General features: G+C 37.7%; 1 protein-coding gene across 1 annotated transcript in view; it reads right to left on the reverse strand.

The window, feature by feature from the left end:
* LOC145996683 (very long chain fatty acid elongase AAEL008004-like) overlaps positions 1 to 21,854 on the reverse strand; it is a 37,089-nt gene extending 15,235 nt beyond the window's left edge. The window contains exons 1-2 of the mRNA XM_083133208.1: positions 21,669 to 21,854; positions 7,570 to 7,650 (exon numbers count right to left, since the gene is read on the reverse strand). Of these exons, the coding sequence (XP_082989334.1) occupies positions 7,570 to 7,650; positions 21,669 to 21,836 (249 nt within the window). The 5' untranslated portion in view covers positions 21,837 to 21,854. The remainder of the gene's footprint in view (positions 1 to 7,569; positions 7,651 to 21,668) is intronic.
* Between the last annotated feature and the right edge of the window lie 636 nt (positions 21,855 to 22,490).

Raw genomic sequence — 22,490 nt, forward strand, 5'->3', positions numbered from 1 at the left:
TAATTTAGGTGATATGTGACTGAGGAAGTGAAATTAATTGAATACACATATTATTTGCAATAAAAGCAATCGAGCATAAGTTCCGAATTCATATTTAGATACAGTGTTTCTGAATGTTTATTGCATTTGTGTGTGTTTACTCTCAGCAAATAGAACTGGTATAGTTCGAGTCCTTATTCGAACGCCAGTTCAGTATCTTTGACATAGCTCGAGAGAAAGCCGATCGGACGCGTATTTGGTTTCGAGCGAACACCTGTTTTTCTGAAAAGCACTGTCACTTTTACCTGCAGTGTTTAGACATCCAACATGAAGTGCGACGACGTTACACTCCCAAGGTCTCCACATTGCATAAAACAAAATAGCACAACACAATGATACAACCTAGCAAAGATAACCGTAACCTCACGTTACGAAATCTAAAGAAACTGAATTGGCAACATCTCATTTACTCCACGTGAACTTGACAAGTACTGTCAGTTCATAAAACTGACGCTATTGATGGGAGTATATATCCACGTGAACTTGACATATGGTTGACAGAGGCAAACTGATCTTTCGGAACTTTCTTCGAAGTAAAGTGGCGTTCGAATGAGGACTTCAACTTTAACAAATGCTTGAAATTTGAAATATGTATAATTACATGTTTTAGCATACATGCATGGTCTTTGAGCTTCTCATACTGGCAGTTAAGTGCCCTTGAATCCTATCCCTACACAATACTTGACTTTGACACCATTCCCCTTGTAGGCCGCGTCACACCTATATAATTCATACGATTTGGATGAACTTTAGACCTCTGAATATTAGTGATAATGGTTCTATATTAGCATGAAATGTTAATTGGACATTATCCATTGTCTAGTGCTGTAACTACACTTATTCCATCTATGCGTTCCGAGAGAGCACTTCTCTCGTCTTCAAGTGGGGATCGAACCTACGACATACCTGTGAATTCACTACAAATACGCTGCGCTAACCGTGGAGTAGTTCGTTAGCGCAGCTATTCTCAAAATGTATAAATAGAGTTACCGGTACAGCAGAAAAAGTAACTGGTATAACGTGAAGCGGCATGGATGTATATTGTCACAGCAATTCTAAATATATGTTAACATAACTGTTAGAAAAGATTCCATGATGGCGTAGTGGTAACACTGTTGTCCAAAATAACAGGGGCCCCAGGTTCGATACTCAGTAGAGGCCCATAGTGGTTTTGATCTCACTTTAATCTGTATGTTTAGTCCTGATTTGTACATAAAGTGTACTTAAACTCAGCTCAACATCTGAAGGGGTATACAATCCACCTTGGCCACGAGTACAACTATAGGCAGACTGGAAAATATATACATAAATATTTACAGTTTAAACTAGTCATCTTACTTGTACAGTGTCTCTCAAAAGTTTTAGGACAACGACATTTTAAACTAGGCAACCCAATTTACACAAGGCGTTGGTGGATTGCGTGTAGAGTTAGGCTCAATTTCAGGGTTGCCACATGCACGATAGATATTTATAAAATACGCGAAAGGAAAAAAAGAAAGAAATATTGTAGAAAATTATTAAAATATCACTATTATATCGCAAGTGACAAAATTATTTCTGAAAGAAAAAAAAATAGGTTTTCTAGTATTTCATCGCTGATGAGTCTACAGAAAGGAAAAGAGATGAGAGAAAACGAAAGGTGACAAAGGAGAGGAAAAAGAGAAAGCGAAAACAGAAGAGGAAAAGTAGAGGAGAAAAGAAAGAGAGGATAGACGAGGAGAGGAGATGTAGTGAAGAGCATGGAGAAAGATTGTAAAAGAGATGAGGAAAATGGAGCAAAGAAGAGAGAAGAGGAGAAGAGGAGACGACAAGAGGGGAGTGGAGAGTAAAGTAAAGGTGAGAAAAATAGAAGAACGAAAAGAAGAGGAGAAGAGTGCAGTGGAGTCGGAAATCTAAGACAGGAGAGCAGATACGAGGAGTGGAGATGAGTGGGATGGAGATAAGATGCGAGAAAAGAAGGGAAGGCGATATGAGATAAAAGCAGAGCGAGCAAAAGGAGGGGAGAGGAGGAGGAGAAGAGAAGAACAGAATAATTGAAGAGAAGAGGTAGTTGCAGAAAATATCGTCTCAGCGTCAAGAATTGATGCATTGGTCAAATTATCGACATGAAACATTCAATAACATTTTGAAATGTATTGGAGAATGTATTAGATCGGTTCGAAATGCCTTTTGGCTGAGTTCAGAGCAAGGTAAAATCTTCCATGTAAGATCTTTGATTTTACTTGCGATTATACCACAAAAAACATGAATGTAATTTTAATATTTATAACAATTATCCAATTTTTGTCCACTTCTAGGTTCGATGAAATGGAGATGTTGTAATTTAATATTTCTCTTCTCCCTTCGTTAATTCCAAACTGAATCATTCCGTTTCACACGGCGTGGACAATGAACACAATGGGATAGGTCTAAAACTTACGAAAATCTTCTGCCACCGGAAGGGTTTGAACCTACGACCATCAGATTGACAATCCTGAACGGTAACCACTTTTTTTTTTTTTTGAAAAGGAAATACCCCCTACACGGAGGTATCCCCCACCATTCACACTTATTTCACTTTTTACACTTTTCAATTCTTACAGTTTCTCAGTTTCTTTTCATCAGGACAAACACAAATACCCATGCCTTACCCGGGACTCGAACCCAGAACCCCTGGCGTTGTAGTGCGCTCTGCTAACCACTTCGCCACGGAGGTCGACAACACTAGCCTACAAGCTCTCGCTCCTGAATGTAAGTAGAAGGAGCTCACCAATGTGAAATGTAGATGTAACTCTCCTCCTACATGTAATGTGCAAAGAATACTTGTTTGTAACAAAGAAAACGAAGGTAGTACGACTCGGCAAAAACATTTAATGGAGAATTGCACATGATGAAAACTTTCCATTCGATATTTGAGGAGGTATCCTTGCATTGAACTCGAGTGGGAAAAGGGGTAAAATTAGTATGTCCTGAATTGCCACAAATGTAAATAGTTATTTCATTAATATTTGTCAATGTCTTTGAAGCAGTACACAATTATCGTTAGAGTATCATAATTCACGATCTTATACATGAAACTATCCCTTTGACTGTGTCAATTCATTTGTTTATTTTTTTATAAATTCCATATGCAGAACAATGTAGCCACTATACACTGCTATTACAAATAATGTTACCATGCTCTTGTTTATAATAAAAGGAGAATTAAAAAAGAACATCTAGAATGGAGGATCGAACCTGGGACCGTAATAAATGCTTTCAAGAACTCTAACCAATACACGTGTATTGGTTAGAGTTGGTAGTACTACGCCCATTGTTTCCCTTGGAGCAACAGTTCTTAATTATTCTGTCGCTTGAATATTGTAAACGTTATCCTGCAAAAAGAAGTTCAATACTCTGATATAGCTCTGTTCTTCTAGAATTACTCTATACACATGCATTTGAAATTTATCTCTGAATTTATTTCTTCGTTGTTAGTATATCTAAGCTTGTGAATATACTTTGTTTGTAATTTTATAATGGTTACTTAAACTATTGCATGTTGAGCTAGTGCCCACCTAGCCGTTTCTGATTAAATCTATCATTCTTCCGATTCTCTTTAAAATTCGACTCTGGTCACTTGTAACTTTCTGGGTGCAGACATTGTGCATCGACGCACAGTGTTTTGCGATAAGAAGCGGCCTTGAATAGCGTGAGTGAGTCACTTGGAACGCGAGCAAGCTACGCTACTAAGCTTGTCTGCCTTTGAAAACGAAGTCATTTCTTTTCACCGTTTCCGAACGCGATTGCTATTGTAGAAGTATATATTCTCTCAAAAGAGCAAGAAAGGAAATTTGACCAATATTCTCCCGTCGTTTAAAACCAAATATTATCTATTAAACGAAAAGTTCACGATTGTCAATAAACCTTTCTGAGAATAAAAGGTGGATGTAAATAATAAATTTAATAGAAAGATTCTCCAAAATTTCTCTCCCACTGTCTACGTCAGGCCAGTACCCAGGGTGTGGGGCATGGAGGACATGCCCTTTCGAACTCTGAAAAAATATTTAAATGTGAACCTATCAATAATTACGAAAATAACATTGTCGATTTTAGAAATGTGTAAAAATTTCAATTTTGTTCTTACATAAATGAATCTCTTTCTTGCGCAAAAGTCTTCAGGCTGCAATATTGGGTAGTTTTAGTTTTATAATCATTGATGCAAGGCTACCAGACGTCCGATTCAGCGATTTAGTCAGGACAGTGCGTTACTTTCAATTACTATCCTGACTTTTTCGAACTGCAATCGTGATGCGAGAATCTCTCTTTGTTATTGTTTTTTCTTAACTCATAATTAGACATGTTCTTTATTGTAATAATATTTCCTAGTACGCAACATTTAATTTATAAATATATTAATTTCACAACATAGAATTATCATGACTTTTCAATGGCGTTCGCATTATTTGAACTATTTTGTAATATCTGTCTGTCTGTCTCTCTCTCTCTCTCTTTTATATAATAATAATAATAATAATAATCCTCTCTTATATATATATATATATATATATATATATATATATATATATATATATATATATATATTAGTGTTGCCCACGAGACGAGATTTTGGCCTGTCTAGTCTCGTGGAGTCTCGTGGAAATGCTGTCTCGTCCCGTGGGCAACACTAATATATATATATATATATATATATATATATATATATATTTGGGTATGGCCCCTCCCTCAAAGAAATCCCACGTATGGGCCTGATCTACGTCAATGACAGAAATGCAAGCAATATTATTATTTATTTTTAATCTAATTAAAAGAATGTGGAAGAATTTAAAAGAAATAAGAAAGAGTAGAACGACAGTTACTCTACTTAAAAAATTGTTGTTCTTCGAGGAAGAAAAACAAGAAGTATTTACTCCAGCACCTTAACACAGTGTCAAACGAGACTCTCTTGACTAATACTGTCAAATGTGAAGTGATTTCATGAATAACATTTTCCGCCTGTTTACGTCTAACGTTGCGCAGATTTGGTAGTTCGCAAACGGTGTAATTATTTCGTGTTTCCTTACGCAACAGCAACTACATTTCATAAGACTGTTCTGAACACGACACTTGTGTCAGTAAACAAGCATTTTGTCTGTTGCAGTATCACAGGAAAATAATATCGTCCTGCAATGTTCAAGCCTCTAGATATTTTCCATTAATAATGTCTAATCACAATAATAAGTTAGACGAAATAACTCGCATTTTCGCAACTACAAATATTCTCGTTTTTCTTCATCACTTCGAAAATATATATCTGCTATACTACAAGAAAGCAATTCAAAATTAAAATAAAAGTTCAACTACATGTACCCAACGACATTTACAATATTGGAGGGACAGAATACTTAAAAAGTATTGTATCAATCGAAGGTAAGGGCATGGTGTAGTGGTTAGATTTCTCGATTGGGCTGCTAGCGGTCCCAGGTTCGATCCTCCATACTAGTTGTGGAGAGCATGGTAACATTAATTAATAGCAATGTATAGTGGCTACCTTGTTCTGCACATGGAATTTATAAAAAAATAAACAAACAAATGAATTGACACACAGTCAAAGGGATAGTTTCATGTATAAGATCGTGAATTATGATACTCTAACGATAATTGTGTACTGCTTCAAAAACATTGACAAATATTAATGAAATATTAATATTTGTGGCAATTCAGGACATACTAATTTTACCCCTTTTCCCACTCGAGTTCAATGCAAGGATACCTCCGCAAATATCGAATGGAAAGTTTTCATCATGTGCAATTCTCCATTAAATGTTTTTGCCGAGTCGTACTACCTTCGTTTTCTTTGTTACAAACAAGTATTCTTTGCACATTACATGTAGGAGGAGACTTGCATCTACATTTCACATTGGTGAGGTCCTTCTACTTACATTCAGGAGCGAGAGCTTGTTAGGTAGTGTTTACCGTTCAGGACTGTCAATCTGATGGTCGTAGGTTCAAACCCTTCCGGTGACAGAAAATTTTCGTAAGTTTTGAACCTATCCCATTGTGTTCATTGTCCACGCCGTGTGAAACGTGATGATTCAGTTTGGAATTAACGATGGGAGGAGGGGAAAATCTCCATTTCAACGAACCGAGAAGTGCACAAACATTGGATGATTCTTATAAATATTAAAATTACATTCATGTTTTTAGTGGTATAATCGCAGGTAAAATCAAAGATCTTACATGGAAGATTTTACCTTGCTCTAAACTCAGCCAAAAGGCATTTCGAACCGATCTAATACATTCTCCAATACATTTCAAAATGTTATTGAATGTTTCATGTCGATAATTTGACCAATGCATCAATTCTTGACGCTGAGACGATATTTTCTGCAACTACCTCTTCTCTTCAATTATTCTGTTCTTCTCTTCTCCTCCTCCTCTCCCCTCCTTTTGCTCGCTCTGCTTTTATCTCATATCGCCTTCCCTTCTTTTCTCGCATCTTATCTCCATCCCACTCATCTCCACTCCTCGTATCTGCTCTCCTGTCTTAGATTTCCGACTCCACTGCACTCTTCTCCTCTTCTTTTCGTTCTTCTATTTTTCTCACCTTTACTTTACTCTCCACTCCCCTCTTCTCGTCTCCTTTTCTCCTCTTCTCTCTTCTTTGCTCCATTTTCCTCATCTCTTTTACAATCTTTCTCCATGCTCTTCACTACATCTCCTCTCCTCGTCTATCCTCTCTTTCTTTTCTCCTCTACTTTTCCTCTTCTGTTTTCGCTTTCTCTTTTTCCTCTCCTTTGTCACCTTTCGTTTTCTCTCATCTCTTTTCCTTTCTGTAGACTCATCAGCGATGAAATACTAGAAAACCTATTTTTTTTCTTTCAGAAATAATTTTGTCACTTGCGATATAATAGTGATATTTTAATAATTTTCTACAATATTTCTTTCTTTTTTTCCTTTCGCGTATTTTATAAATATCTATTGTGCATGTGGCAACCCTGAAATTGAGCCTAACTCTACACGCAATCCACCAACGCCTTGTGTAAATTGGGTTGCCTAGTTTAAAACGTCGTTGTCCTACAACTTTTGAGAGACACTGTACATCCTAGTATCTATCCTAGTTAATCTAAAGATTGAAAGGATAAGCATTCAGAATAAATCAAAACCTGGCGAAAATGGCATATTACAAGAAAGTAGAGAAAATTTAACTAAATATTACAGTAGTCGTGGGATTTTAATGAATAAATAGGCCTTTTTCAGTCTGATGTTTAAGTAGGTAGGTGTCTGTGGGCAAGCTGGATGAAAGTGAACAAACATTCTTGTCCCTACCTGTCTCACTGAATAAATGGTATAAACTTATATTGAGAAGGGCTAAAGAAATTAAAGGTTTCAGTTAAAATTCTTGGCGAAAGAAGTTCAATAGAATGATTTATATTGTATGATTGTGATTTCACATAAGTCTCAGTAAATAATGTAACCCTGTTTCAATGAAGTATAGAATGTCAACTATAGTTCAATTAATGAGAATAACAAACATTTAAATTGCATTGCGGAATGAAAAATCGCACTTACCCTCATTGCAAGGGGGTTATTAGAGTAATCGATGGGTTGACACCTGAAGCTGTAGTAATCCCACCAGCCAGATTGCAATGCCTGGAGAAAGAAAAGAAGTCATTGTACTATACGGCGTACATCGTGACAGGTTTAAAACAATATTATGACACTTGCTTAGATTTAAGTATCTTTAAATATTAAAAACAGCACACTTCAGCTGAATCATTGTAAATAGACAGAATCACTCAACACACTAGCATTATTGTTCAGACTACAAGTTTTATCACATGAAGTCGTACAGTATGATGCAATTGTCTCGCATCAAGTTTAATACCAAATAAATCAAAATTCGACAAATCTTTACGTTAGCTAAAAAAATGATTTGCAGATTTTGGAAGACCATACGTATCATACGAAGATCATCGTGTAAGAAGAAGGATAACGTAACTCCAATTTATCAAATTTACAGGGGAGGGGAAATACTGTATTCCTAGGAATATGCATGACTCTTAAAAAGAGTCAGTTAATTGGAGATATGTGACTCCACCTTACTGCTAAGGATTAGAAGTGCAGATGTGCCGCTCTGACTCCAAATATATATATATCTTCAGAGGAGTTTATTTAAACAAAACTGAAAACTGCATTTTTGGAGTTACATTCCTCTGGTTGTCGTACGACGATTTGTCTAGAAGTTTCAACAGCTTGGTAATAGCAAGCTGGTAAAGATGGTAAGTGGAATAGTCGAATTATTTTGTTGAACTTGTAACAATATCTGAAACAAACAACCCACAATAAAAACAACTAACTGAAAACTTTTTAAATACTATCTCACTTACATATAGCTCTGTACAGTGGGATGTATAAGTATTACCATGTAAATTGTCCATCACGAAGTTCATTCACTTTGTTTTTCACAATGTGAGGTTCCAAAAATTAAATAAAACTTCATTAAGCATGAGACAAACCTCTCCGTAACACAAATAAAATTTCATTTCTGAAAAACAAGTACAATGAAAGAGAAAAGTGATTGAAAATAGTGATGGATTGGTAATACTAATGCATCCCAATTTACACAGTCACATTTACACTGGAAAAAGTTGACTGTTATTCAACCACCGTTTAAACTATTAATCATTACACAATTAACCATGTAATTTTCATGATTCAGTTTTTAAAAATATATTTATGGCGCACACTTTAATTTATAATCACAATCTAGCTATATTAAAATTTAAATAAAAAACGATTGAGTCCCGTTTTTGTTGACCGTTAAATGTTAACGGTAGAATATTGTAAATTTAACTGCAATTTCTTGTAGTGTTCAATGTAGAATTAGGATAATTAAAGGAGACAAGCGCAAGGAAGATAATAAACCGACAAAAGAAACAGAAGCCTATTGCGAAAAAGGTAAATCATAAAGAACGATACGACAAACATAAAATGTCACTTTAAAAAAAGAAGTCTTAACAGGTCATGAAGTAGGAAAGCAATATTTTTGATAATTGCCCGTAGAATCAGGATATTACGATATAGCATATATAGTACAGAATGGTAGCAACAATGGTTAGAAGGCAACAAAATGATATAACAATGAGTAAGAAAAGTTCCGAAGTGAAATTACCACTGCAGCACGCGAAACTAATCTTACCAGTAATGTAACATTACTCTACATTACGCCCTCGCAGAAAAGACATGTAGCAATCGAAAGTACAGGATGTCAATGAAAGAAAAAAAAACAGCCGGAAAGATACCCGACAATTTGTGGACAATTCCTGCACCTTTTATTCCTGGTTATTCTTGCTTTTTCCATTGGAACTCCGTAAAAGTTGGGCGGAAGAATTACATAATTACGAATTGCCGATATTAAGTTGCAAAACAACAATTTTTGCAAGCGAAATTAATTGCTACAAATGGACAAAGTACTGTTTACGCAATTTGCAAAATTTCCCACGATTATCACGCCCTGCAAATTACATAAAGATAACACTGATATGGTCATTGAGTTTCGATGATCAAGGCAAGTAATAGAGGTCAAATATCGAAAGGTTTTTACATATATGTAAACAGTGGCGTAGCAAGGGTTGGGCGAAATGGGCGACCGCCCGGGGCCTCGCATCCCATGGGGTTGATACGAAAAATAAATAGAAAGTAGACAAAAATATGGAAAAACTCATTTTTGTGACCAATAAAATTACAACGTTCTGTTTCTACGTGGCTTTAAATTCTAGGTAAGCGTTATAATTTGAATGAATACATTAAATCAGGAGCGTAACATACAGGCAGGCGACCCCTAAGCCTAAGGAGACCCGAAAAAAGTAAAAATTATCGTCGTATTTCTCTTACATTTTTACCCATTTACTCTTTTCTCGAATAAAAATCACTTTGTCTTGTTTTTTCTTATTTCTCTTGATCTTGCACTTCCCAATTTTAATATATTAACAATAAGGCACCTCCAACTGCCACGCAGCCGTGTGAGACATTTAAATGCTTGCGTTGTTTTCAACCCAAGGAGGACATGGATAATACGATATTAGCAGTTTTTCCTTCCTACCTACAGCTTCAGATTTCAGCTTTCGGGAAGCTGAAAAAATACATTTACAGGGTGGATTCAATTATAAAACAATAAATAATTTATTATTATTATTTAAATATGATAATCTGCTGACGTATTCCTGACGATTTTCTATCGAATCACATTGAGCTTTCAAATATAAAGAACGAAAGGGCCAACGCATTCTAATCTCGCCCAGGGCCTCACGATACATTGCTACGCCACTGTATGTAAATATATTGCATATATGTTGGGGTGGGAGTGGATAATTCTAGTCACATCTTTTGAAGCATACGGATACGGACATTTAGAACAGGATTATTCAAACAGAAACTGACACTAAAATCATTAACTTAATTAATTGCAAAAGCAGTGGGGAGTGGAAGGCTATCAACATTGGAGGGAGGAATGTCTCTCTTGTTCCTTTCTCTCCCCCCGTGTGCATGGTCTCTTCAATTCTCTTTTCGTCGATTTTCTTCGCTTTCACGCATCTGTCTTTGGTTCTGTCTCTCGTAGACACATTGATTACTTCTAATGATATACTCCTACATACATATATTCCAGGACCTCCCCGATGGCGCAGTGGTAGCGTCGTCGCCTGTAATCAAGCGGTCCAGTTTCAATACCTGGTGGAGGCACATAGTGGTTCGGATCCCACTTTAAACTGTAGGTCCAGTCCCGATTAGCCTTACAATACATAAAGTGGACTTAAAACACCAAATCAATCAATCAATACATATATTCCTTACCTGATTTTTCAGAATAACTTTAAAAAAACGAAAGAAATTGGTACATGCGCATGAAATACGTGTTGGAGATGGTGATGGTAAATGAAGGGAATTTCCCTCCTTAAAGCGAAATTTTTAAGCAATATCGCATGTAGGAAAAAAGGGAAATTATCTTTTAAAATGCGAAATATAGGGGGAAAAGACGTTGATACCTCGCAAGCAAAGACAGTTTCTTTCAATTCCTTCCCCTTCAGTGCTTTTCTAAAAAGAAAATCTCATTAGATATTAATTTCCATGTAACTTCCATTGATGTTTTCTGGAAGAACAACTTTGGACCTACATATTCGCATAGCAGTTGCGTGTGCCCTACATGTCAAGACAGACTAGTGTTTTTTCTCCTAGGTACCATGTAACAGAAAATCCAGTAGAAGTATTTGAAATGCTACAGTGATAATTATTTGCATCTGGAGGTGTATTATGATTAGAATTTTCAGCTACTAAATTTTTGTGTTAATTAATAACTATCTTATATTTTCCGTATGTGCTGCTATAATTAAATCAATTATTCTAAAGAAAAGGGACATTTTTGCCTTCTGGATAGAAAAATTTCACTGGTTAAAAATACTTCAGTTTTTTTTTCTGTAGACCCCAGGAAGGTTATTGAACGTTTGTTTATTACTTAGATATATTTCGCCTAGTTGTTGAAAAAGTGAAGGGAAAGGAGGTAATTCCATAGGTTGCAGTTATGAACATTTATATTCAATGGGTTACATAACAGCATACTCACCAGCTATTAAGTGTAACGCTAATATCATCACTGGTTCTAGAGGCGCCCAGAGAAAAGAAAAGGTGAGGTGAATAGCATTTATAGTATTATTATGTTCGAACTCGAATTCTTAAGTACAGATGACAAAAGTTTGTGATTTTCGTGGAATTGATAACGGTAATGAAGCTAGGGTTCCTTTCACAATAAATTTAGAACATTCACGCTTTATTGCTCAAAATTCAATTCTACAAGACTGACCTAAGCCGGAGGGTTTGAAGAGAGTTATTTTTATGTGCCAATGGAAGGCAGTTAGTTAATCATGTGCTCGATAAATGGCACTGAAAATAGCGGACGCTTTGTGTTTTCAAGTTTGTATCAGTAACCGCAGGCCCTTAGTGAGGGGTAGGCTAGGAGGGGTTGGGGGGGGGGCTAAACCTAAGGGCGTCATTCAAAGTAAAAAAAAGACAACAAAGAATATGCAAGGGAGAAATTTACACTCGGCAGACGTAAGGGGAGGAAGAGAAGGTTCTTGGTAGTGTGAAAGGGGGGGGGACAAACCATAATTCTGCCTAGGGCGTCAAAATATCTAGCTACGGGGCTGAGTACTTTTTAAAATGAATAACTGTAACTCGACTTACATTTTGAACCAGGTAACCGTAACTTTAACTCAGTTACTTTTAGAAAGTAATTTTCCGATCATCGAACTACTCATTTGCGACAAGTGCGCCTCCAGGCACATGCGGGCCGCGACCTAGTCATCCTGGAGAGGAATTTCTCGGAGGCGATGCACAGAGAAGATGAGGAGCGCCGGGGACAACGACAGCAGGAGCCCTGAGCACTGGGACGTTCTCTGTGCATTGCCGTTCCTCCAAGCCTGTCATTAATCAAGTTACGCAACTATTCCTTCTCATGAAACTCGGCAAGCAGACAATTTGACTGATTTCCCTCCAGTTTTCACCGCCTGTCAGCGCCCACGATTATCTTTTTATTGCTATGAGCTTTCTGTGATATTGGCTTCGGTGTCTGTATTTCGCTTTTGCGTTATTTCTCACCGAAAGACTCCATTAATGTTCAGAACGCTGCATAGTATGAGTGAAAAAAGCCTGCATACACACATTGAGGGCGTATGGGAGAAAGACAGTGTTACGCCCTTGCTATATTTGATAAAATTGATAACTCAAGTTCAAAGAAAGAATGAAAAATTTATAAGGGGCAAAGTTTAAAAGTTGAAAACTAAAATATTTGTTATGACCAAAGGAGTGTATTTGATTGTGCCAATATACATAAAATTATGACGTAAATGAATGAACGCCAATCAAAAATTAGAAAGATGTTGATGTACTAACCTTTATGTATGAAACTGAGGAATGTTTAAAAAAAATTACATATCACATGTACAAATATTTGTTAACTCAGAAAGATGTATCAGAACCTTTTACATAATTTGTCAAAGCTAACTTATGTATAAACTACACATTATATTGTAACCTAAGAAAGATTTTGTCTTCATAACTTCCTAGGCAGGGGTTCGTGATTGCAGAACGCGGGTATAATTTCGCCAAATTTTCGTTATCAAAAGGAGTTGATTTCTCAGTATCCGCGCCTGCGTGGGTCTTTTTACAGACCTAGTGTTGAGTTGCTCACACCACGCCATCAAGCCAACTTCGTTTCGGAGTGGTTGTCACAGCTCGCTACGACACCAAAGGTCTAGGGTTCGAATCCAGGCTTGAGCTTGGGTATTATTTGCAAATGCCCTTTCATCAATTTCATCAGTACAGCACTCAGTCTATTTTTGCGATTGGCCAAAAATGGCAGAAAAGTGAAGTCAAATAAGCCAATGGAAGCCAGCAAAATGCGGTGTTTTTGGGAGAACGCTGAAGATCCAATGGGTAGACAGAGTGGTAAATGAAGACTGATTTAGTTGCTTTATTTCTCTTTGCTCTTCTGCCACTTTTGGCTAATGGCAAAGATGAGGATAATAGATGATGAGAGAACAATCACAACACAGGTCTCACAGTGGAGCATACTGACTGCGAGTCTAGACGCCTCAGCCTCGTTAGTCTGGAAAGTGGTAGAAAGACTGACATTTAGGTAGCTTTAGAAAGGGTCATCCCTTACACCCTAAATGAAGACTGCGAAGTCTGTGGAAATGGATTAATTTAGTAACGATGGCATGGTGGAAACTTAATCAACCGAGACTGGGTGGAGGCAGATAGTGGTTCGGGTCCCACTTTAAACCTTAGATCCAATCCCGGTTATTAGATCTGTGCATAAAGTGGACTGAATGCAAGGTGTAAGCCAGGCAATATGCAGGACGTTAATATACTGAGGAAGGAAGGAGTGATGAAAGCAGTAATTGAAAGAACACAAGGAAAAATCACATTGATAGGCTGAGGTTGTAGTACATCAAACAAGGATGTTACATGAGAAACATGCAAGTGTGAAAACTTTTGTAGGACGACATGAACAATCGCATTTCGTAAATACGAAAGACTGGGAAAGGAAGAAGAGAATAAGGAAAATATGCAGCAAGCAGGAAAATAACTGCGAGAATTTCGGCGAAAGAAAACGAACAACAACAAAAAGCCTCACCAATTCAATCTCAAGGATGATGGATAGTGATAGTGTTATTCTACAATATCTACATTGTTCATTATTTCGGTCTGTTCCGATACCCTCGAATACTTCACTATGCCAAAAGCCTTCCCAAAATAATTTTGTTGATTATTATTTTGAAGCAATGAAAACGCAGAGATATGGATTGATGGTGAATGGATTAAGGAACGAAAAAAAACATCATGCGTGACTTTGACATGATTCGAACCTGGAGACGTTTATTTCATGGCCGTTTATTATGATTGGTATAATCTCGTATAATCTATAGATTACGGAGAGTATGTGTGTGGTTGGGTAAGATTGACAACAGACGCCAATATTGGAAAAGTTAAGTGTAGCGCAGACACATTCCTCTACCATATACATTTCTAATAGTAACCTGAAATAGCTTTAAAGACTCCATCCTTGTTGCATTTCTCAACTTTATCTTTGAAGATAGCTAATATTGAATCTTGCACCTAACGGTTACGAAACTGATAATCTACGTAAGTGGAAACAGTAAAAGAAACCGTTATAGACGAAGAACCGCGATGGCAAAGTCAAGAACGGCGTCTGCTAACACTTAGCTTTGTGAGACCTTGAAAATTTCGTAACTCTGACGTTTCACTGGAGCAATTCCATAAGTACTTGGTAACTGTGCCATTCAATACGAGGCAATGTGTGAGGCTACACATAAAAGAAAGAGACGACAGCCATAACTCGCGTTTATTCAGTATTCATTGTTAGTTCTAACACCCACACCCTTCCAACGAATACTGGAAGTCTTCATTGGTATTTCACATTCCTAACGCAACCCTGAAGACGATTGAAGTTGCAAGAATGAGATGACTGAGTGTATAATAGGTGGTAAACTGTAAATTTATTTACGAGTTATTTTAACTCTCTCATTAATTCTGGCTTTATAGTTAATATATAATTTTGGACTGCAATTTCAAGGTAATACTATGATGTGTATTAAGGCCTAAAATAATATTTTTTGATTAGGACTTTGAAGGTCATTAATTTGAAATTAACTTAAGACCTTATAAAGATATAGTAATTGGTTGGACTAAAAGAATTCCAAAAATTGATATAAAAATTGTTATTACTGATATAATTTGGTCTTTTAAATTTAATGATTTATTAGTAACAATTCACATATTAGTTTTATAATTTATTAATATTCCCGTGAATGAAGTACGCAAATAGTAATATAAAGTTAGTACCAATGCCAATGTGTCGTAACGCGCTGTGCTAACCCCTCCTCCACAGAGGTCGGCTTTTAACTGTACGGTTTAACTCTACATATTATTCGCGGCTGTGTTGACCAATTGATGGAACTTACCACTGAACATCCGACTTCGCTGCTAGATATACTACTGTAATTATTAGGGTGAGTGACCCTTTTGTGAGGAAACCCAAATGCCAACCTCCCTTCCACGTAGTACACCCAGGAGTGCAGACCAGTGAGGTTCTGGCGCCTGGACTCAATGGGTCCTGGATTCGATACCCGGTGGAAGCACATAGTGGTTCGGATCCCACTTTAGGTCTAGTCCCGATTAGCCTTCCTGTGCATAAAGTGAACTTAAACGAACAAGCGAGACTAGAGTCTAGGACAGAAAGTTTCCTTCTCGTCTAGATTTTGCAGAGATCTGTCTCGGTATCGTCTAAACAAATATAGAAGTGTCTGTTTTTGTTCTAGTCTGGATATTTCCAAGGCCATCTTGGTACCCATCGTATACAATTCTGACGTAGCTACACAAAGAAAAAACGAACAGTGCTCCCTTTTGTAGGACCAAGGTTTAGAAAGCCGAGAAAAGCTTCTGATGTACATTGATGCACTGTCCACGAGTTACATAACGAAAATTAACCTGGCAGACCTTGACCCTTGAAAGGGTCGGTTTGGGAAACACGGGTCGTTGCCTTAATCACTAGGCTATCGAATAAGTTAACGTGTGGCTTCACGTGCAAGCGCTATTCCACGAGGTGTTTGGAGAGGAAGGTGATTGATTGAACGAAGAGAAGACCTTGTGTACACTTCGACGCAGGACGGGACAAAGAAGATTACAACTTACGAATACGGCCGCATGAGCAGCCCTGCCGGTGCCTTTGAGCCACAGCAGGTCAGTAGGTACGTAATTACATCAGCTGTTTCGAAACCTGCATGGTCGGTGAGAGTTGATACGCATTTGTGACTAAGAAACTTTTTCTCCCCAATTTGTTACCGAGTGGACGTATTTTGCTAGTTTCGAAATCTTCAATACGAACTTGCTATCCACTGCTTGCTTATGTTTAAACATATCGCCCCCACCCCACCTGATGCCTTCGTGGTAATGTCTTAGCCTTGTAATCAAGGAGTTCCGGATTCCGTACCCGGTGAAGGCACTTAGTGGTTAGGATCCCAATTTTAACTGTCGGTCTAGTCCCAATTAGCCTATCTGCGCATAAAGTGAACTTACGCTTTAAAAACTTTAAACGTATCTTTCTGCTACTTCCCCTAATCGCGACGATGAGGATGAATGACGATTAGATGGCATTCATGAAGAGACATACACGAATGAACACCCACCTAAGGCCAAGACACTAACAGTAACCTTCAGTGGTGAGACCTTCAGTCCAGCATTCAACCTGCTCTCTTGCACCGAGAGTGCATCTTCCTGTAGAAACAGTAAAAAACAATAATAATAATAGTATAGTTATACAGACTGTTTCCTCTGGATGAAAAAGTTGAAAAACTTCTTGATTGATAGAATTAGATTATTTTACGTCGCTATTCTGCCACTTTCGGCTGAGCGCGACGATGTGATTGAGTAATGATATGATGCAATTGATGGGGGGAAATTCACAAAGTATACCCATGTCAAGGCCGGGATTCGAACCCGGTTCCTCTGACATTGTAGATGCTAACGGAGGTCAGATGTGAAAATCTTGCATCTCGACAGATAAGCCACAGCATCACATCTGATAGATAAGTATGTCTGTCCAACCGACCTCAGTTTCAGGGTTTTGAGTTTGATTTCTTCTTTTAAGTCCACTTTATGCACGGATAGTCTAATCGAGGCCGGACGTGCAGTTCAAAGTAGGGTCCATTGATTACAAGGCAATGACGTTACCACAATACCATCGGGGAAGCCAAACCAACCTTAATGGCGTAGGGGTTAGCGTGCAACGAAAGTCAGATATCCCAGATTAGAACACTGAGATTCTGAGGTTCCTTCGTGATTATCCCAACAATTCATCATTCGTACTCATCGCTGGGAGTAATCCAATAACTTAATCAGATACACACTGGAAAAGTGAGACGTGGTTCATGTCTACGCCTATTGCCGATCTTCGTGGCAGAGTGGCTAGCACAGCACTGGACACGAGCCCAGATAACACAGACAGCTTGCTGCAAGCTTGCCATTGCAAGCTATTAGCTGGATGCAATTTGCATTAAGCAATCTAGTTACCACAATTGGAAGTTGCAGCAAGCTTGCCAAGGCATGCTTGCATCAAGCTTTTCATAACTAGCTGTAAGCTTACAGAACGCAATGCTCGAAGTAAGCCATAATGTGTATCTTTAAGCTAAATTTATATTTATATAAACATGGCTGTAATGTACATTGTATACACATATATGCATAACAGCAAAACTACAAACACCCATGTTTGTAACGTCACAGTTTATCTTTGCAGCTTATAAAAACTTTTCGTGCTCCCCCAAAATAGGCAATAGTTAGGCTGAAGGGTTCGATGAACTAATCGATCTGTATCTATACACTGGTAATAAATTTTTCTTTGCAGTTTTTTTTTTTTTGTTCATCCGTTTAGAGGGTTATGTCCCTCTCTTCGGTACGTGCTAGATACTTTTAAATATATAATAATAATAATAGATAGGCTAAGTGCACTTTTTCTATTTTTGGGATTATGAAATGAACACTAACCTAGTCTTGAAATGACCTTGGATTTTCATTGCTATATTATATAACACCCTACTTTCATTCTTATGTTAGTAAATAAGTACCCTTTCTTGTAGTTTGATTATTAGTTGCAATATGAAGGGTATAAATGTGGTCGTAATTGTGGTGGATGATGAATGGTGTATAGTTCATAATCAGGATGTCTGGGCCCGATGGTCCGAGTATACAGAGTTAAAAGATGTTGTAATGGAGTATACAATCTGTACGGGTAGCAGTCGTGTATTGCATCTTCACGGATTGTGTGAACCAACGGTGGGTGTTCTTTGTTCATCCTGTTATTTATATATTCTTTTCGCAATGCCTCTAGGTGAAGTGTTATATGTGGAAAACTTATTCGTGTGTATAAGAGTCGAGTTGGACTTGGTAGTTTGATTCTGTATGCCAGTCGAGATGCATGTCTCTCTATGATTTGTAGTCGTTCATAGAACGAGTCCTCTGCTGAGAGCCATGCTGTATGTCCATACGTAAGTACGGGCCGAAGAAAGGCCAGATAGGTATTTAGGAGGATGTTTGCTCGAAGTCCCCAATTCGTGCCGACAAGTCTCTTCATCAGCTGTAGTCTATTTTTGGCTTTCTTTTTGATGTTCTGCAGGTGTTGTGTCCATGTTAGTTTTGTGTCAAATATGACACCAAGATATTTAACGCTGTTGGTAGGAATTATGCGTGTGCCACGGATCTTAAGATCTAACATACTTGGGTTTCTTTGTATCCGTGAGCGACATCCGGTAGGAAGAAATATTATGGCTTGAGTTTTTGCGCTATTGATGGTGAGTCTCCAAGTGTCGCACCATCGTTGAAATACATTAATAGCTGGTTGCATAATGCGATTTATTGCTTGAATTGTAGAACCACAAGCCAGTAGAGCTGTATCATCAGCGTATTGGTATGTTGACACCTGAGAGAATGTTGGCATATCTGCGACATAAAGTAAGTAGAGCAATGGGTATAATACCGATCCTTGCGGTACTCCGGCGTTCAAGAAGATAGGGTGAGACAGATTGTTATTTATTGTTACATATGCCATTCGGTTGGTAAGAAAGTTTAAAATTAATCGAATGTAACAGAAAGGAAGGCGAAACTTATGTAGTTTATATATGAGGCCGGTGTGCCACACTTTATCGAATGCCTTTTCAAGATCGAATAGTATTAAACAAGAGGGTTTAGATGTATTGTACTGGTTGTAGATTCGATTTGAGAGTCTTAGTAGGTTATCCAAGACGCTAAAGTGTGGCCTAAATCCGGCTTGGTGTATCGGGAGAAAATTATTTGACAATAAGTGAGAGTGTAATCGGCGGACTAAAATTTTTTCAAGGATTTTGCTGAGTGTTGATGTTAGTTGTATAGGTCTATAGCATTTTGGATCTGTACGATCTTTATCAGGTTTCGGAAACATGAGTACCTTCGACACTTTCCATTCGACAGGGTAATATCCAGTGCGAAGGATTAAGTTGTATATCAAGGCGAGAAATGACAACATTGCTAGTGGAGCTTTCTTTATCAAAACATATGTGATGGAATCAAACCCTGGGGCAGTGTTTCTTTTGTTGCGGACTGCGTTTGTTATATCATCTGTGGTAATTAAAGTAGTAAGAGGGTGATTTGCGTTGATAGCATGATGAGAACTGGGTTGCAGTTGTCTATTTTCAGGATGTACCTTCCTTGTTATTTGAGATTCTAATCTGCTATTAGGAGCACGCGGAAGCGGAGGAGTAAATGTGTCTTGGAGAATCTGTGCAAATTCATTTGCCTTTTCGTAATCATTTGTAAGAGCTTGTTGTTGTGAGAGAAGAGGATACGTAGTACTTGTATGTTTTCCTGTAAGCATATGAAATCGTTTCCAGAATTTGCTAGGATGGCTTTCAGCATCAAGGTGATTGCAAGTGTCGATCCACTGACGCTGTTTGTGTGCCTTTATGTAGTTATGGACAGTTCTTATCCATTGGCGGTGAACTCGCAGACATTCAGGGTTCCTTGTTTGTACGTATTCCCGATAGGCACGACGTGATGCAGTCACTAGATGAAGGTATTTAGGTGGTAGTTTAGGTTTAAAACTGTTCACAGTTATCTGTGGTATATGTGTGCTTGCTGCTTGTTTGACTTCTGACGTGATGTTTTCTACAGCCTTATCTAATTCGTCAGAGTTCGTTGGAGGGGTGAGATTTTGAAAGACAGTGGAGAGATCTTCTCGATAACCTTCCCAATTTGCTCTGTTATAATCGTAGATCCGCTTTGGAGGAACCTGTTTGTGTTGAGTATAGTGGTGCACTGGTAGAGTTATTTTAATTGGTGCATGATCACTTCCTATCGGTGCAAGGACTTCTATGTTAATTTTGTCAGCTAAGGAAGGTGATACAAAAACTACATCGGGGGTTGTGTTACTCTCTGGACGAGTTGCAGATGGTAAATCTTGAAATATACCTGTAGTATTATTATCGATGGTAGTGTGGAAAGCTGTTCGTTCTGCATTTGTTCGACTATGTATATTAATATAAGCTAGTATGAAGTAGTGACGGTATGTAGAAGCGATATAAAGAAAGAAGTCCGTAGGTAGAGGGCTAGTGGGTCGTATATAGACAGTAGCCAATGTCACATTTATACTTTTTAGATAAAGTGTGGCAATATAATATTCTTGGTATGGAAATTGAGGTGGTAATATATTTGTTCTATAGGGAAATTTTGGTTTGATCCCTAGGGCTACTCCACCACATAATCGTTGCGCCGTTGTAGGACCAGGTGTATGTAGCAAGGAATACCTGGGTATGTAAAGGGGTGTGGCGTTGGGGAATACGGGTTTCATTCAGTGCAAAGAAATGAATGTCTTCTTCCAGGAGAAGTTCCTGGAATATAGCTTTATGTTTCGGTAGAGAACGGATGTTCATAAATAGGATCTTTGCAGTACTTAGCTCCTGATTATATAGTCTGGGATAAAAATATTTATCATGGGAGTTTCACTTTTATTCACCACATTTTATTTTCTGATCTTCGTTGCAACTTTAATATTCATACATATTTCGAAGGATAATGAAACACATTTTTTCACTAATTACAATCAAAGTTATCCTTATTTATGTTATTAAAACTTATGTTTATTTTACATTTGAGTTTCACTGCCATCTAGTGTACGCCGCATCAAATAAAAGCTTTGGTGCTTTATTCACACTAGAATTCATTCCACTGTATTTCAGTTTTATTTCATTTTGTCACTATTGTTTATGTTTAATAAGTATCTCTATTGTTATATTAAATGGGTGTGTCTATTGTTTTATTTTTTTAAACAATGCATCCTTATCACATACATCAGGCTTACGTCGAGCTTGCCATGACAAGCTAGAAGGAAGCTATCGCAAGCTTGAACCAAGCTTATGTGCTATCTGGGAGTGTTCTTTGCGAGTGTCCGTTCATCAATTTCACCACACCACCACTCATCCCCATCGACGCTATTGACCAAAAGTGGTAGAAAAGCGATGCTACACAACAAAAATCAAATCAAGGCCTACACCTCTCCAACAACTTACCTCTGAAAATAAATAGCAGCTGAAGAGAACTTGTACAAAGTTGTAGACCACGAGGACATTCTTGAGGTCGTAGGGCTTCTTGTCTTTCATGTACCGAGGCCCCCAGTCTTTGACAAACTTCAGGTAGATGATGATGACTGCGAGAGCGGGGAAGGGACTCCCACACATGAACCAATCGCGCGTTCGTGGATCTGTAATACAAGAGCAACAAGCATTAGAATATGTGTTTCCATAAAGCGTGGCGTATATGTGTATATTATGTCCAGCATTTTCTTTGAGTCGAAACCGAGTCTGAAATTACCACTGCCTTTTATCTACGTGTGAACAAGAGAAATTTATTCGGGTAAACTTATGGATTGACGACTTATTTTCAGATAGACTATTTGAATTGTGGTGTATTTCTCACTTTTCTCATTTTGCATCCCTCCTCTCTTTTCTTTCGCTGTATTTTATTCTCTCTCTCCCTATCTTTCTTTCCCGTCATTTTGTCTTTCTCGTTTTATTTTTATCATATTATTATATTTCTATCCCATTTTCTTTCGTCATCTTTCATTATCTCCCTTTTCCTTTCTCTTCGTCCTTCTCTATCTGTCTCCATTCCCATTTCAGTTTCTACCTTATTCTATTTTTCCTTATCTTGCATTATCTCTCTCCATCTTTCAATGTTTCTCAGCTTCCATCTCTTCTTATGTTTATCTCTCTTTATATCTATTTTCGTTTTATTCTTTCTGTCCCATTTCATTTTTCTTTCTCTGTATAGTATTCTCCCTTACTCTATCTATATCTTTCATTTCCTCTTTTTTTTCTTTCATTTGTATCCTC

This window comes from Lepisma saccharinum, chromosome 1 (assembly GCF_977018435.1).
Source record: "Lepisma saccharinum chromosome 1, izLepSacc3.1, whole genome shotgun sequence".
NCBI lineage: Eukaryota > Metazoa > Arthropoda > Insecta > Zygentoma > Lepismatidae > Lepisma > Lepisma saccharinum.